Here is a 15,299-nt window from a genome sequence, read left to right on the forward strand (position 1 = left end):
GAATCGAATTTACACGCGCCTCTGTCTGTCACCCCAACATTTCACTGTGACTTTGATTTTGTCAGCTTACATCTGAGTCAATTATCATGAAATATCGATTAAAACCTTGCCTTCATACTCAAATTTCAATGTTATTTCTCTTTTAAATATTGAACATCTATGACTGTTTTGTCTGATGATGTCATTCATGTCACTGCACTTAGCCTATTCTATAAAAATACATTTCAAACAAGCATAACTCTAACCATAACCAAACCCTAAAATCAGAGGGACATGATAAGTGAAAAACAATGGTCTAGAAACAGCTAATCCTGGTTGTTAGCTTAAACTTAAAACAAACTGTAAACTATTTCTGAAATCTGATTGGTTGATTGAAATGTTGTCCCAGGTTCAACATAATGTTGCCCTGAGGACATCAACCACTTGGCAAAATCAGGAGAGGCCGTTCTATGCACAATCCAGTCATTTATATAGATCAGTGGTTGGTTGGAACCCTATAATTATTAACGTTTGATTTTAAACTATGTAATTTAAATGCATGAATAAGTAACAAAAGCAGAAATATATTAAGACATTACCTTTTTGTTGTTTGTTTACTGACCTATCAATCCTTTTGCATTTTCATTATTGATCATCATATTTTTGGTTTACAGTGGATGTGTGGCTGTAGATAAAGTCTCGGTTACTATCGTAACCTCGGTTCCTTGAGAGACGGGAACGAGACATTGCGTCGCTGACGCTATGGGAAACTCCTCCCTCTTCCGGTTCTCTGAAGCTTTTATTGAACAACGCCAGTGTACTGGCCAATGCCGCCCTTAACAGCCTTATAGGGGCGGGACTTCCGCTACTATATAGCCTGTTTAGGTGGCAAAATACTCATATTGTTTCGATTGAAGAACAGTAGAGCTGATCTGAGCAGTTACACGGCGGCTTACGCAATGTCTCGTTCCCGTCTCTCAGGGAACCAAGGTTACGATAGTAACCGAGACGTTACCTTTCGAGAGCGGTCACTCGACATTGCGTCCGCTGACGCTATGGGGGATGTATTCAAACACGCCGTGAAAACAGCGAAGAGCAGCTCCAGTGAAGCTTACTCAAGTCTGTGCACCGCAATGCTTAGCTGAGTCGGTGCACAATCCCCGCCCAGTCTGTGCAAGCCAACGCACAGTAGATTGGATGCCTGAGTCTCTAGGGACTTAATCAAAAGCTCATTCAGAATAGAATGCATACAGTCACAGGTGGTCTTCATTTATCATCACTGATGAACGGATCTTAATTGTAATTTCCCTACAGAACAGAAAATGTAGTATAAGCAAGTGTTATGTTGTCTTTAAATACCACAAATAATGTGTTTCTGTTTTCTTTCGCATTATGCTAACAAATGCTCTTTTAGCCCTCATGTTCACTATCTGTTGGTAAGGGAGTGAGGAGGTGTAGCTCATTTAAATTTAAAGGTACACACATAAAAACAGCGCATACCCTAAGGGGCACTTTGGACAGTCTATTACAAATAATATGTGGGGTATTTTGAGCTGAAACGTCACAGAAACATTCTAGGCACACCTGAGACTTATATTACATCTTGTAAAAATTTACATAATAGGTGCCCTTTAAGGCAGAAAGGATGCACTTGCATTGCATATATTAATATATATTAATACTTTCTGAGCTAAAACAATATTGGTTTATAGGAATATAGTAAGAAGCCTGTACACACATGTAAAACATGTAAAAATCTAAAATGTATAAATGTGTATTTTTAATACGTAAAACATATTACAGATTTAATACAGGATATTTTAATCAATACCCAAATCCACATGTTACAGTGACAATCTAAAGGCAGCTGTAAACATAGATTGCATAGGTTGCAACAGCGCCATCGCGCGGACAGCTGGTATTTTTCCATCAATGCTTTACCATTAACTATTTTAATATCGATGGCATGTCGATGTTATTTGCGTATTTTTGCACTCAATTTAATTACAAGATGACGTATAAACATAGCATAACTGACATTAATTTAAAATAAATAAGGTGAGACAGCACAACTAAATTCAAGGTGAATGCGAAATAAACATGAGAAAAACAAAAATAATAATTAAACTGGAATAAACTGAGGATCAATAAAATTTTTAGCAATATACAGTAAATATACTTCGTTTAAAATAATAAAAATACGTTTGTTTCTTTTAACCGACGGAACAGTTCTGTGACGCACCGTGTTACAGTAAAATAGTACCGTGCGGAAAATGTGTCCGGAACGCATCTTAGGCTTTTACTAACCTACACATGCACAATGAAATCAATGTGTCGATCTTCGCTAAAGCACTGTACGGGAACTGTGGCTGATGGTGTATTTTTGAGATCTATTGCCACTCGTTTGGCTACTCACGCAGACGAAGCTTCCCTTTATGTCCATGTAAGTTAAGTGTTACTGATACAGTAGAAGAACCAACACAAATGCACGAGCCTTTTGCATACTGTACTCTATGTTTGTTTTTTATTTTCTGCAGTGGCCTTATTGCTTAAAACGATGCTCGTATTGCAACTTCAACAAGTATATAAGTCGAAGTCAAAACCACAATGTTATGACGGAGTGTCTGAAGAAGGAGACGCAAACTTTACTACAGCTCAGCCAGATCTCACGGTCAGTATGTAATGTATCACGTCATGCTTATTCGACTTCATGTGGCGTCGCAAGATTCGACAGAGCCGGATGACGTCAAAGTACCGCGAGAGCGACTCGCGAAATCATACTCTAAATCGCTCTCGCGGAACTTTGACGTCATATTTTTCATGGATATATTTCTTGGCCATTTTTTATATTTTGAAATATATTCTAAAAATAAATACATTTAAAAGCTTTAAAAATATATTTCAAATTCAATCCAACGAAATATATTCACGTCGCGATGGAAGAAAAACTTTATTTTTAGGTTACAAACATTTAAACAGTTTGAAAAAGATAAAAAATAAATATGTTTTTAACTTTAAAAATATACTTCATAAAATTAACTTATGTAGCATATATTTTAAATGTTTTTTGGCAAAGAATACATTTTTGACAAATGGGATGTAAAATTAGAAAGGTATTTGCTTGGCCTTGAAATAATTTTTGATATATGAAGGTTCAAAAATATATTTAATTGAGCATTTCTTTCTACAAAATGTATATGTATATATTTAAAATATATTTCTGGCCAGAGAAATGTATTATTTATTAATTTATTTTTTGCCGTATGGGATGTGCTAACTGTGTGTGATAAACAAACTGAAATATAAGTCATGATTCGCTGGTCACTGTGATAAATATTGACAAAATCCTTCCTTTCATTTACACTTAATTTGCTGTGTGCTGTTTTCAGGATCAGCTCTGTGTTTTTTGGAGGAGGAACACCCAGCCTTGCTCAGCCCTCCACTATCGCTGCCGTCCTGGAGACTGTTTCCAAACACGCACGTGTGTCAGATGATGCCGAGGTCACACTGGAAGTCAATCCTACACCTGCTGGAAAAGCTTGTCTGAAGGACTTTACGTTAGCTGGAGTTAACCGATTTTCCATTGGAATTCAGGTACATGCATGCATTTGACAATAGTACCAGGTTAAAGGGATAGTTCACCCAAAAATGAAAATTCTCATTTACTCTTATGTTGTATACATTTCTTTGTTCTGATGAACACAAAGGAAGATATTTTAAGAAATGTTTGTAATCAAACTGATCATGAGCCCCATTCACTTGCATAGTAGGAAAAAATAATACTATGGAAGTAAATGGGGCTCATGAATGGTTTGGTTACAAACATTCCTCAAAATATCTTCCTTCATTTTCATCATAACAAAGAAATTTATACAGGTTTGTAACAACACGAGAGTGACTAAATAATGACAGAATTTTAATTTTTGGGTGAATTATCCCTTAAAACTTATTTGCCAGTTTTGCAATTTTTTTAGATGCAACATAAATAACAAAAATAAAATGGGGTCTAATGTGTTTTTTTTTTTTGTAGTCATTGAATGATGATCATCTGCGGACATTAGGAAGAGACCACAATTCTTATCATGCTCTCCAGACGTTGTCAGAGGCGAGGACGGTGTGCCCTGGACGGGTGTCAGTTGATGTCATGTTTGCTCTCCCAGGTCAAAGTGTTAAATCATGGGAGAGCGAGGTGAAGACGTTGTTACCTCTTTGTGATGATCATGTTTCACTGTATCAGCTCACTTTGGAAAGGGGAACACAGCTTTTTAAACAGGTTGAGAGTGGTGAGCTAAGAGTGCCTGGTGATGATGTCACAGCTGTTATGTACCAGTCAGCACGGAAAATTCTGGAACAGGCTGGGTTTCTTCAGTACGAGGTGTCCAACTTTTCCAGAAATGTAAGTCGTAATAGCTAATGTTTTGCAGGAATAAAAACTATAAAATATAGGTTTGAAAAAAATGTTACTGGACCCACAGTACCTAATCTTTATTTTTAAACAAAATAAAAAAAAAACATATGGATATACACTACTGTCAAAATTTATAGTCAGTCTTCCTTTAAAAAAATGTATACTTATCGACTGCTTTTACATCATTATTCAGTCCAGGTTATACATAAAAAAAAAATCAGTTTGTTATGAAATAAATGAATATGCCAAACACAATTATAATTTTGTCTATAAAACTTCTCATGTTGAATGTCAGCTAACCACATATATTGTGAAAAGATTTTCAATTGAAATCCTTAATGATCAACTATTGGTATGAATTCATTGTAGAATGCTGTCAGTAAACACAATTTGGGGTACTGGAGCGGACAGCAGTACATAGGGGTAGGCCCAGGTAAATTAATACACATACAATGCACAAAGGAGTAGTTAAAGATACCTTGTTTAAGATAAGTAATGTCTTGTTTTTAATTATAATGTCTGTTAGGGGCACATGGACGCTTTGTACCAAATGCATTGGGAGGAGTTCAGAGGGAAGCACGGACGCAAACGTTAGAACCAGATGTTTGGATACGAGAGGTACAGCGGCAAGGTCACGGCACACGGCGACGAATACAGCTTGACCCTCGTGGCCTGTACGAGTCATTGATTTGTTGTCCAGTGCTGCACATAATTACAAAAGCTATTAATGAGCTATTGAATTGGATCATAATGTTCGTTGTCTGCAGGCTGGAGGAAGTTTTGGTCATGGGGCTGCGAATGAATAAAGGAATAACCAAGCAGGTAAAGCAGATCGTGTTGAATAAAACCATTTTTGACATAAGAGCTGAATTTTACAAAATCTGTCAAAATGTCCACTATGAATTTATTTATTTATTATTATACATAGTTTTTTTTATACGACCTGGTCACGTTAGCCTGAGATTCACCCACATAAACCCACAAAAAAATCTATTTAAAGTGGTGACTCAAGTTTTTCTTAGATTGAGTAATGTTTTTTTGTTTGTTATAGCACTGGAAGTTATTTAGCCCTGAAGCAGACCTCTATCAGATTTTTGGGGTGTCTGATAAAGTTAAGGAATATCAAGCAGAGGGGCTTCTGATACTTGATGACAGGTAGCTTTATGTCCTAAATATGTGACCCTGGAGTGTGGACCACAAAATCAGTCATAAGTCACATGAGTATATTTGTAGCAATAGCCAACAATATACTGTATGGGTCAAAGTGATCCTTTTTATGGTAAAAATCTTTAGGATATTAAGTGAAGATGATGTTTCATGAAGATATTTTGTAAATATATTACTGAAAATATATGTATAAATAATTAATGATTAGTTATGTGTTACCAAGGACTTCATTTGGACAACTTTAACAGTGATTTTCTTAATATTTTTACTTTTTGGCACCCATAAATTCCTGATTTTCAAATAGCTGTATCTTGACCACAAATTTTCCTATTCTAAACCATTAAATAAATGGAAAACTTATTTATTTGGTTTTCAGATAATGTATAAATCTCAATTTTTAAAAAAGTACCCTTATGACTGGTTTTCTGGTCCAGAGTCACATATGTCCTTTTTATATTCAAGCAAATCAGATGTGGGTTATCCACCATTTTTCCATTGATGTTTGTCTTTATATTTGCAGAGGTTTGCGGTGTTCCTGGGAAGGCTTAGCTTTACTGGACAGCATCTTACCCACAATGCTGCTAGAATTAGAGATGTTTTTCGAAACCAAGGGTATGACGAGGACACAACACAACAACAGAAAAGACTGATATTCAGAAATAGAGATGACAGACACAGGGACAAAAGCTTTTATGTATCAGTGATACCACAATACCAAACACCTTTAAGAATGAAAGCTTATATCAACTTAACATGTTCTAAAAAATGACCATCAAATTAAACTAAAAACTGTGAATTTATCTTTCATTTTTTAACAGGTGCATTAATAATATGTTTATATAAAAAAGAAAATTATATTCCCACATTTAAGTAATCTATTTCTTCATGAAACCCTAACACAGGCAAAGCTTCTGGATTGGCTGCTTTGATTTATAAAGCTTAATGTGACAAAATAAGGCTTGTCCTTGAGTGGCATTTGAATTGGCATTGAATTGCATTTATATCTATTTAAAGTTACGAGTTCTCCAAACCACCCACGTGCCCAGTAGAAGTGATTGAAGAATGAATCATTCATGGTGCTGGGTAGTCTCTCCATGTATTTGATCACCAGTAGCATGTACTTTAAGCACAACTTAAATGCATTTTCCAATATTATAGTATTGTAGTACGATGCTTCTTATATAAAATTATATTTTTAATGAGAATTTGTTCAGAATATAACACATGGTACAGCTATCCGCTGTCCAAGGTGCTGACAGACTTCACATAACGAATCATTGATTCGTGTATGCAGAAATACGATTACGTTATGATTATTTATGGTTATTTCTCACTGTTAATATAACATGTAGTCGTGTCTTTGTTGGCTGACTTTGATCTGCAATTCAGATTCATCGCTTTCTGTATCGATGTTGCGTCATTTGTGTTATACCGAGCACGATTTCATTGTCTGAGATTGACATATATGAACGCGTGGGCGCACATTCTTACTAATATGACAATTTGACGCCAGTGCATCAATGATGACTCAAGATATTGCAGATGATAAGAGCTGTGCTTTCACCACCCACCACTTTAGCACGTATTCATCCATAAATGGTCATACAGTAAAATACTGGGATCTCCTTAAATGACTTACACGGGGGCGTAAGAAAGACCTGGTTGGGAAGATTAAAATAGGATATAGTATTCAGTATAGCCTATAATATGATATGATGTATATGATTAACTTTTGCGCGTTGTAAACCTGTTTGCTTGGGCTTACAGTTATCGTTTTGTTTGCATGGTTACAATTTTCGCTTTCTTTGAATCAACCTCTTATAATACAATTGATTGAAAATGATGTTACACATGTGGCCATGCCTTTATTTCGATAAAATGAGGAAACAACTCGTTTTTTCGTACGCGCAATGCGTCTTTTATTCTCATATGTGAAACTCGAGATAACAAATTGCACTGCAAACATGTCTTACTCTGCGTTTTTAGTTGTTTTCAATACAATTACCTAGACATCTTAAATCTATAGGTTATTAAAACATGATATATAAGCAGAATGATACTTGAATTTATGTCTTGCTTTCAGACAAATAGCAACATTTGTTTTAGTTTTTGCATAAACAAGAAAAACCTGTTTGCCAAAATAATTTCAAAAAGAAAAGATGATTTTTCTTATTCCATTGGCAAGCATATTTCTTGTTTTAAGCATAAAATAAACAAGATTCATTTAGATTTGTATGAAAAAAAAACGTAAACGCGTTGCGTCTGAACAATTCTTGTTTTAAGCATGTAAAGATTATTGTGTTTGAAAACAATTTATTTATTATTTTTGCAGTGTGAGGTATTATAGGTCTGCTAAATAAATAAACAGAGGTAAAACACTCAATATCATGAAAACATGCTTTTCAGAATATTTATACTTTTACAAATACATTACTTTCTTAAAATTACCCCGTTCCTGCCAGGGATTCGTAGAATTTAATAATTCTTACATAGTTGAATAAATATTATTCATAGGTTTGAAACAGAGTGACACTTGTTACTCTTTTACTGTATTTGACACCTTTCAATAGGTGTACTTCGTTTGGGGGTTGTTGGTCCCATGACTCGCCGCAGGTCGCTGTTGAAACTCGGTCTGCGGGCGAGCGGGTGCACCGCGCCACACGGCTCATTCATGGCCCTTTTGTTTCTCTTTCTGTTGCTCATCGCTTGGTAAGTGTGTATGGAGATGTCTCGATGAAGAGATGGTCTGGTTTCTGTGGGGAGTCCTCCCAGCACCGCCAGTGCCTCGAACATTTTCTCCAGTTTGGTGCAGTCTTTGGCGGACACCTCAAAGAGGACGCTGGCCTCTCCAAAGGTGTTACAGATATCTGATCGCTGTACACTTCTTGACGAACCTAAATCAATTTTATTCGCGCATATTATAATAGGAATCTGTCCGTTTTCTTTGGTCTTTGCCAGCTTTGATTTAGCAGCGAAAATCTCCTCGCGTAAAGCGCAGACTTCGTTGAAAGACTCTCTGTCTGTCACGCTGAATACTAGGAGGAATATATCACCTGTTGAAAACACATTTAAAGCATTATGTATTTGGCAAAAAAATTACTTGCAGTGCATTCATATTAAAGCATACTTTATTTATCAATATGCGCTACTAACACAATGCGTTACCACTCGAGCTACAGGCGCATCATTCATGGTGGGAATGGATATAAAATACAATATGAAATACACTTTGCATGTACTGACCTGTCAATATAGACAGCCTTCGTTTCGCAGGATAGTCTCTCTCTTTGGACGCGTCCAGGATATCCAGCCGGTATCGCTCACCTCGAATGTGATACAGTTTGCTGTGAAAGTCCTCGGTCGTGGGCTCGTAATGTTCCTCGAACTCATCACCCAAGAAACGCCGGATAACCGCCGTCTTACCTACTCGCGGTGCGCCCAGCACGACTATGCGTCGGTAATGACTGGGCTTTACGCTGACCAGATCGTCGTTTTTACTCTCACATCTCATATGCTTGGTTATATGGACCTGAGACGCCGCAAAGGGGTCCAGAGATCTCCGTGGTTTACGTTCAGATGACGAGTGTCGGTTTCCAATGCTGGAAGACCTCACCACCCGTGCTTTTTTCTCTGGATGTCTCCAGTGTGATGTTACCGTTTTAATAATGCACGCGCTTGATGAAAGCTTGACCGTGTGACCGTCTGGACCCTGCTGCTGCAGACTCACCGAGGACGATGCGCGGTTGCGCGCTTTGGTTTGGAGGCATTGCAAATGCGCACCATCTGTTGCGCAGCCTTGGGGATGACCATTGAGCATTTCGGTGCCATCAACTGAAGTAAGTGGCTTATCAGTTGTGTTCACCACCATGCTCCTTGCTGGTATCATTCAGGGCGGCTGTGTGGTTTGCAGGGATGCGCAGCACCCCGGACTCTTCGTACAATGAGCAGTGCGCTGTCTTCGCTGCGCTTTTATATGCTGATGAATGGGTGGTCTCATATAGTGCGTCATCTCTCAGTTGGCAACATGTACTGGGTTCGTTTGCAAAACGCTGCCTATTTAGGGAATTGTCTATCATAAAGGCTTACCACAGTTTTGCCTGAGAAAAGCTTCATCACAATATCAGTCAGATAAATCAAGTTAGACTATAGGAAAGTGATTTTGAAAATACGAGATTAGATTACTATTAGAATTATGGTCTCTGAACACCTTTGTGTTTCATTAGCTCAAAAAAAGTGATTAAAAAAGTCATGATGAAAGTCATGACAGACCCATTTCAGTCATTTCTCTGAGCACAAATCTTAATGTTACAGCACAAAATGATATTGTAGAGAATTTGATGCTTTTAATCCTAAAGCAAAAGTTTGGGCACGCCTCTTTTCTGTTCCAACATGGCATTGACCTTGTGTGGAAAGCAAGGTTAAAATAGAAATGATTGATTTAGTCGAGTGTGGAAAAACTTAACTGGTCTGTATAAAGCCCAGATCTGAACACCATTGCTATGACTTGCAGGCTCTGAGCCAAACACTCATCACCTAAACCCATGAAGACTTGTACATGGTGTGCAGTCATTTCTGAACAAAAAAGCTTTCCAAAAATGTTGGAAAGTTGTATTGCAGTGTTAATGTTTGTTTTGATTGGAATTACTTAAATATAGATGTTCATTATGGGGGCATCCCAAAACTTTTGTCTTTGGTGTTTATTTATATACGGCAAGGCTATATTTGTTCATTAACAAATGGAACTAATAATCCCACTTGTTATTTTTACAATATGATGGTTTGCGAGCTTCTTTCGTGTGATGCACAAACGTCAGTCACTGTCTGTACCCAATATACGCAATTATTCATATTGGTTGACTCGACAGTATGACAGGGTTACTAATGAATGACTTTCTCAGAAACGAAATGTATCGTTACATCACTAATTGTTCATGCTTTTCAATTAGTGGGTGATTGTCAGACGGAAAGTCTGTGTTATGCATGTGGGCGCACGGAAACATTGGGTTAAAGAGTGACAGGTGTTATGTGTTTGTTTGTTGGTTTGTGTGTTGGACAAAGTACAGGCCCACCACGGGAATTGCATTTAAATGTGTCCATTTGACATTGCATTAGTCTCTGTCTAATGGTGTTGATGAAACAATTTCAATAGAAATAGACTAACAGCACGCAACATTAATGGCTTAATGGAACTAATAGATGCGACACAACCACAATAACAATGTTTTATAGAAATGCGATCACGACTAACGTTGAATGCTTTTATGGTGTGTGAGTACACAAGTAGGGCTAAACTTTCAGAAATAAAGGTACATGAAGGTACAAAATATGTAACTACTTTTTTCTACCTAAAAGGTGCATATCTGTACCTAAATTGTACATATTAGGACCTTTTTAAAAGGTACTCCCAGTGACAACTTTTGTACGTTGTTTTTTATTTTTTTGATAGTGTACAATGAAACTCGAGCACCATCAGTATTGCAGATGCACTTAGTTTTCGCAGAAATTGTAAACATGTAGTCCAACATTGTTTCTCTTGCATATGTGACTTAACACTCATGCTTGAGTTAACCCAAAAATAGTGGATGTTTTAGCAAACACTCTTAAAAATAAAGGTGCTTCACCGTGCCAAAATATGGATAAACCCAAATGGTGGATTAAATTAACCAAGACCATGGGTCTCCAACCTGTTCCATAAAGTATGCAGGACAGGTGCCCTTTAGGCACGGCTTTGGAGACCCATGACCTAGAAGGTGTCCATATTTGACTCAAATATGGGTTGATGCAACCCAGCATATTTAACATGCAATGTAATTGTGTAACTTTCACAAATCTGTCATGAACATGATTATGCACACCATAATTTGTTTATACTTTTGCTAATTTAAATAAAGAGTGATATTGCAGTATTTTAAACTTGTATACAGTATGTAAAATAGAATTTAATGTGATGGATGTGTTTGAAAGTGCAGATGTGAGATTGCTTCTGCTCATACCATGAGTGCTTAGCAGAAGACAAACACGCATCTTAAATAACGCCTACATATCGATTCAACTCGGTTTTTTATTCGATCAAGGTCACTTTTAGTGCACTGAATTACACGGCGTGCTTTGCTTTTGTTTTACAATGCCTGCCACGCGAACCTTGAGACATTATGTTAAGACCGAATGTTCCCTGCTAGAGTTTTATGAAGAGACTGGAGTACACATCGCCATGGCAACCATGGCCTTTAAAAGCAATGCAATCTGTAACTTTTGAATGCTGAAGATATCACTTTTGTGCGCTCACAATATCACCCAGTCCTTTCATTTATGAAAAATACTTACATATACAAAAACATGGCCTTTCTCTTTCAGCCTGCATGCTATACAAACCACGCGCAGCCATGTGAGGGCAGCAAATGCATGATCGGTTTCAGACAAACGTGCCTTTTTTGCTTTTCCAATATGTTATATGCTCATGTAGTTTTTAAAACACTGGACCATAACAACTCTTCACCCAAAGTTTACAAATACTGTACAGGCATCATGAGTTGTGAATGTGAGAGGAGTAAAATGATTGGATGTGGCCTCTTGCTTTTTCCATTTAACCTCCTCTCTTTCTGCTGAAATACAATGTGTAAGGACACACATACTTTATTGTACTGTTATTACAAAAATAATGACACGTTGTATAGTAGGTAGGACAAAATGTTATGTGAAAACACAAGTCTAAAGAAATCTCTCGTGACTCTACATCAAAGATTTGTCGGTGTGATGTTTAAGTATATTTGTTAAACAAATGTTTACATATCTTAATGAACTAGATTGAATAATTATCACATTCCTTGTGCTGTCTTTGCTCCTCCCAAATTATATCCGAGCACAGGTTAGTTCTCATGCCTTACATCCAAAATCATATACTGTGACAATGTGTGCTAAATTAAATGAAGTATTTATTTATTGAGCATTAAAACAGTATGTATATCTTTGGATGGATGCATGCATTCTGGACATACTACAGTAAATTTCAAATGTTATCATTGGAATGTGACCCATATATATCTGTGTAACACTGGTGATTTTGCTGTGTATGTTTGTTCACCTTTGACGTAACAACAACCACAAAAATAATTCACTTGGGTGTTTTTAAAGTTTTTCTCAGTCGCTTTGGAGAATTTCTCGGTTCAGAAATTAAAATTTCTAAACACTTTGTTCAACCTCCGCATCATCACATTGTCATTTTGTATTTGTACTGTAAAAATATGATTTATTCAATACCACAATGTGTGTGCAATGTGTCTGAATGTGAATTCTGTCCAGTTATCTTGCAATCAAAATTTCACATACACAAATGAGTAACTTCATATTGTTGAAATTAAAAAAGTGCAGTGATGTTCATTTACAATCATCATTATCAAAAGAAAACTAGCCATAAAGTTCACATCAGAAAATACTGACATCTGTAATTGTTTACTTCTGTTATATTTATAAACATTTTGACTATCTTGTTCATGAACCATTTTGATGGGACTGACATGCTCACTGACTTAAAAAAAATACTTTTAAGACATGAACTAAAGATTTTAAACAAGTTACAGGCATTTGCAGGAAATTGATGATGATGTGCAGTTTGTACAAATTGTTCTGAGCACGCATTATTTTGTACATTTTAAGAATGAATTGAGAAATGCTCCAAAGCGACTGAGAAAAACTGTAAACAACAGTTTACCACAAGGAATATATTTTTTGATACATATAGTCCTTGGCCATATAACTTTAGAATAAAAGGTACCAAAGGTACACCATACACTCTCAGAAATAAAGGTACAAAAGGTGTCATTTGGAAGGTACCCTTTGAAAGGACCATTTAGGTACAGATATGTATTCATTTGATACATCTTTGAGGTACTAATATACTTTTTTTAAGAACAAAGTTCTAGTGACAGCTTTTGTACCTTTATTTCTGAGAGTTTATAATGCATGTTGAAGATTTTGGGTGGAAAATCCGTGCATTTTTTTCTCGGACATGCCACTCATTTTGCAGACTGATTTTCTCATATAAAAAGTAGACGATGTCAGATGCAGATTATAAAAATATAATTATTGCTAAATATGTACAGTTTTTTTATATTTCTATGTACCATTAGGTACAAATATGTATACATTTGGTACCAATATGTACCTTTGAGGTACTACTGTTTAAGTACAAAGCAGTGGCGGCCGGTGACTTCTCTTCAGAGGGGCTTGAATTCAAAATATGTGTTTGGAGTGTCGTGTGTTGCTCGTCATGTCAAAATATGTGTTTGTAGTAGGGCTGTAACGATTTATTGTGCAAATGCGCGTTACCGTTTTCTCACTGAATGAATTTGAATGAATTACGGTGAAATGCCGCCACTTCCAAAATCCAGGGGGCGCTCTCGTGCAGAAACTCCCTTTGTGCCACAGAAGTAGTAGCATTGCAAACGCTATTCCAGGAACTGTCTACAGGAATATGTATATCACAGTTCTTCGGATTGTTTCAAGTATTTTCATGATAATAAAGAATATTTTGAATGATTTTGTTTAACGAGTGTGGCTTTTTTAAATGCACGTTATAAACGACTCCGACTCATAATGATTTTAGATTGATAAGGACTTCTTACTGACCAAAACGCCATAGTACACACACAATCTGCGCATGAAACACAGAATCGCTGTATGTGTTCGGATTGTCATGTGTGTTGCTCGTCATGTCAAAATATGTGTTCGGATTGTCATGTGCGTTGCTTGTCATGTCAAAATATGTGTTTAGAGTGTCAGGTGCGTTGCTCCTCATGTCAAAATATGTGTTCGGTGCATAATGCGCGCCTCGTCATGTCAGAATATGTGTTTGATGCGTCGTGTGTGGCTTATCATGTCAAATAATGCGTTTGGTTTGTCATGTTCGTGGCTCGTCATGTCAAAATATGTGTTTGGAGTGTCACGTGGTTGCTCCTCATGTCAAAATATGTATTAGGCGTGTCATGTGTGGCTCGTCATGTCAAAATATGTGTTTGGCATGTCGTGTGTGGCTCGTCAGGTCAAAATATGTGTTTGATGCATCGTGTGTGGCTTGTCATGTCAAAATATGCATTCGGAGTGTAATGTGCGTGGCTAGTCATGTCAAAATATGTGTTTGATGCGTCGTGTGTGGCTCGTCATGTCAAAATATGCGTTCGGTGTGGGATGTGTGTGGCTCGTCATGTCAAAATATGTGTTCGGTGTGTCGTGTGTGGCTCGTCATGTCAAAATATGTGTTCGGTGCACACGCGCCGAAAGAGTTTATGATAAAAGAGATGCTCACGTTCACAAAATGCCTGCAAGACACTCCCTTAACAATGATTACACATGAGATTGAGTATCTGGTAAACGTGAGCATCTTTTTCATTATAAACCCCTTCGAAGCATCTGCAGCTGACACGTTTTTTGGACATGACGCATGATGCACATAAGTTTACATGACGCACTTGACACATACTATTTTGACATGATGAGCCACAAACATGACGGGCTAAATACATGTTGTGACGAGCTTGGCATTATGCCCCTCGAAAAAGAAGTCACCGGTCGCCACTGGTACAAAGCTGTACTTTTTGAAAGGGTACCACCCCACTGATAGCTGGGGTACATATTTTGACCATTTTGAACCCTACAGCAGAAAACCATCACTACAAATGAACACATAACACAAATGGCACAATTAATATCATGCAGACAATCACCATAACAATTACTGTTCTAAATATGT

The 15,299-nt window shown here is 37.0% G+C and overlaps 2 protein-coding genes across 2 annotated transcripts; one reads left to right on the top strand and one right to left on the bottom strand.

Annotated features, from left to right (window-relative positions):
- Positions 1 to 2,287: 2,287 nt before the first annotated feature.
- rsad1 (radical S-adenosyl methionine domain containing 1) lies at positions 2,288 to 6,210 on the top strand. The gene is made up of 9 exons (XM_065263315.2): positions 2,288 to 2,422; positions 2,517 to 2,650; positions 3,369 to 3,573; positions 4,010 to 4,375; positions 4,757 to 4,820; positions 4,914 to 5,061; positions 5,155 to 5,209; positions 5,439 to 5,542; positions 6,075 to 6,210. Exons 1-9 carry the CDS (start codon positions 2,300 to 2,302, stop codon positions 6,202 to 6,204), a joined length of 1,329 nt encoding a protein of 442 aa, XP_065119387.1. The 5' UTR covers positions 2,288 to 2,299; the 3' UTR covers positions 6,205 to 6,210.
- A 1,877-nt stretch (positions 6,211 to 8,087) lies between these two features.
- Positions 8,088 to 13,353, bottom strand: rasd2a (RASD family member 2a). The gene is made up of 2 exons (XM_065263316.2): positions 8,798 to 13,353; positions 8,088 to 8,607 (listed from the first exon to the last, which is right to left on the bottom strand). Exons 1-2 carry the CDS (start codon positions 9,438 to 9,440, stop codon positions 8,099 to 8,101), a joined length of 1,152 nt encoding a protein of 383 aa, XP_065119388.1. The 5' UTR covers positions 9,441 to 13,353; the 3' UTR covers positions 8,088 to 8,098.
- Positions 13,354 to 15,299: the final 1,946 nt, after the last annotated feature.

This window comes from Paramisgurnus dabryanus, chromosome 3 (genome assembly GCF_030506205.2).
Source record: "Paramisgurnus dabryanus chromosome 3, PD_genome_1.1, whole genome shotgun sequence".
Classification (NCBI taxonomy): domain Eukaryota; kingdom Metazoa; phylum Chordata; class Actinopteri; order Cypriniformes; family Cobitidae; genus Paramisgurnus; species Paramisgurnus dabryanus.

Bases quoted from the DNA above. Each gene is read 5' to 3' on its own strand.
- rasd2a (XM_065263316.2), bottom strand. From the start codon at position 9,440: ATGATACCAGCAAGGAGCATGGTGGTGAACACAACTGATAAGCCACTT. The intron at 8,608-8,797 runs GTCAGTACATGC...TGTTTTCAACAG, and splicing joins AAGGCTGTCTATATTGACAG to GTGATATATTCCTCCTAGTA.
- rsad1 (XM_065263315.2), top strand. From the start codon at position 2,300: ATGAAATCAATGTGTCGATCTTCGCTAAAGCACTGTACGGGAACTGTG. The intron at 3,574-4,009 runs GTACATGCATGC...TTTTTTTTGTAG, and splicing joins GATTTTCCATTGGAATTCAG to TCATTGAATGATGATCATCT. The intron at 5,543-6,074 runs GTAGCTTTATGT...TTATATTTGCAG, and splicing joins CTTCTGATACTTGATGACAG to AGGTTTGCGGTGTTCCTGGG.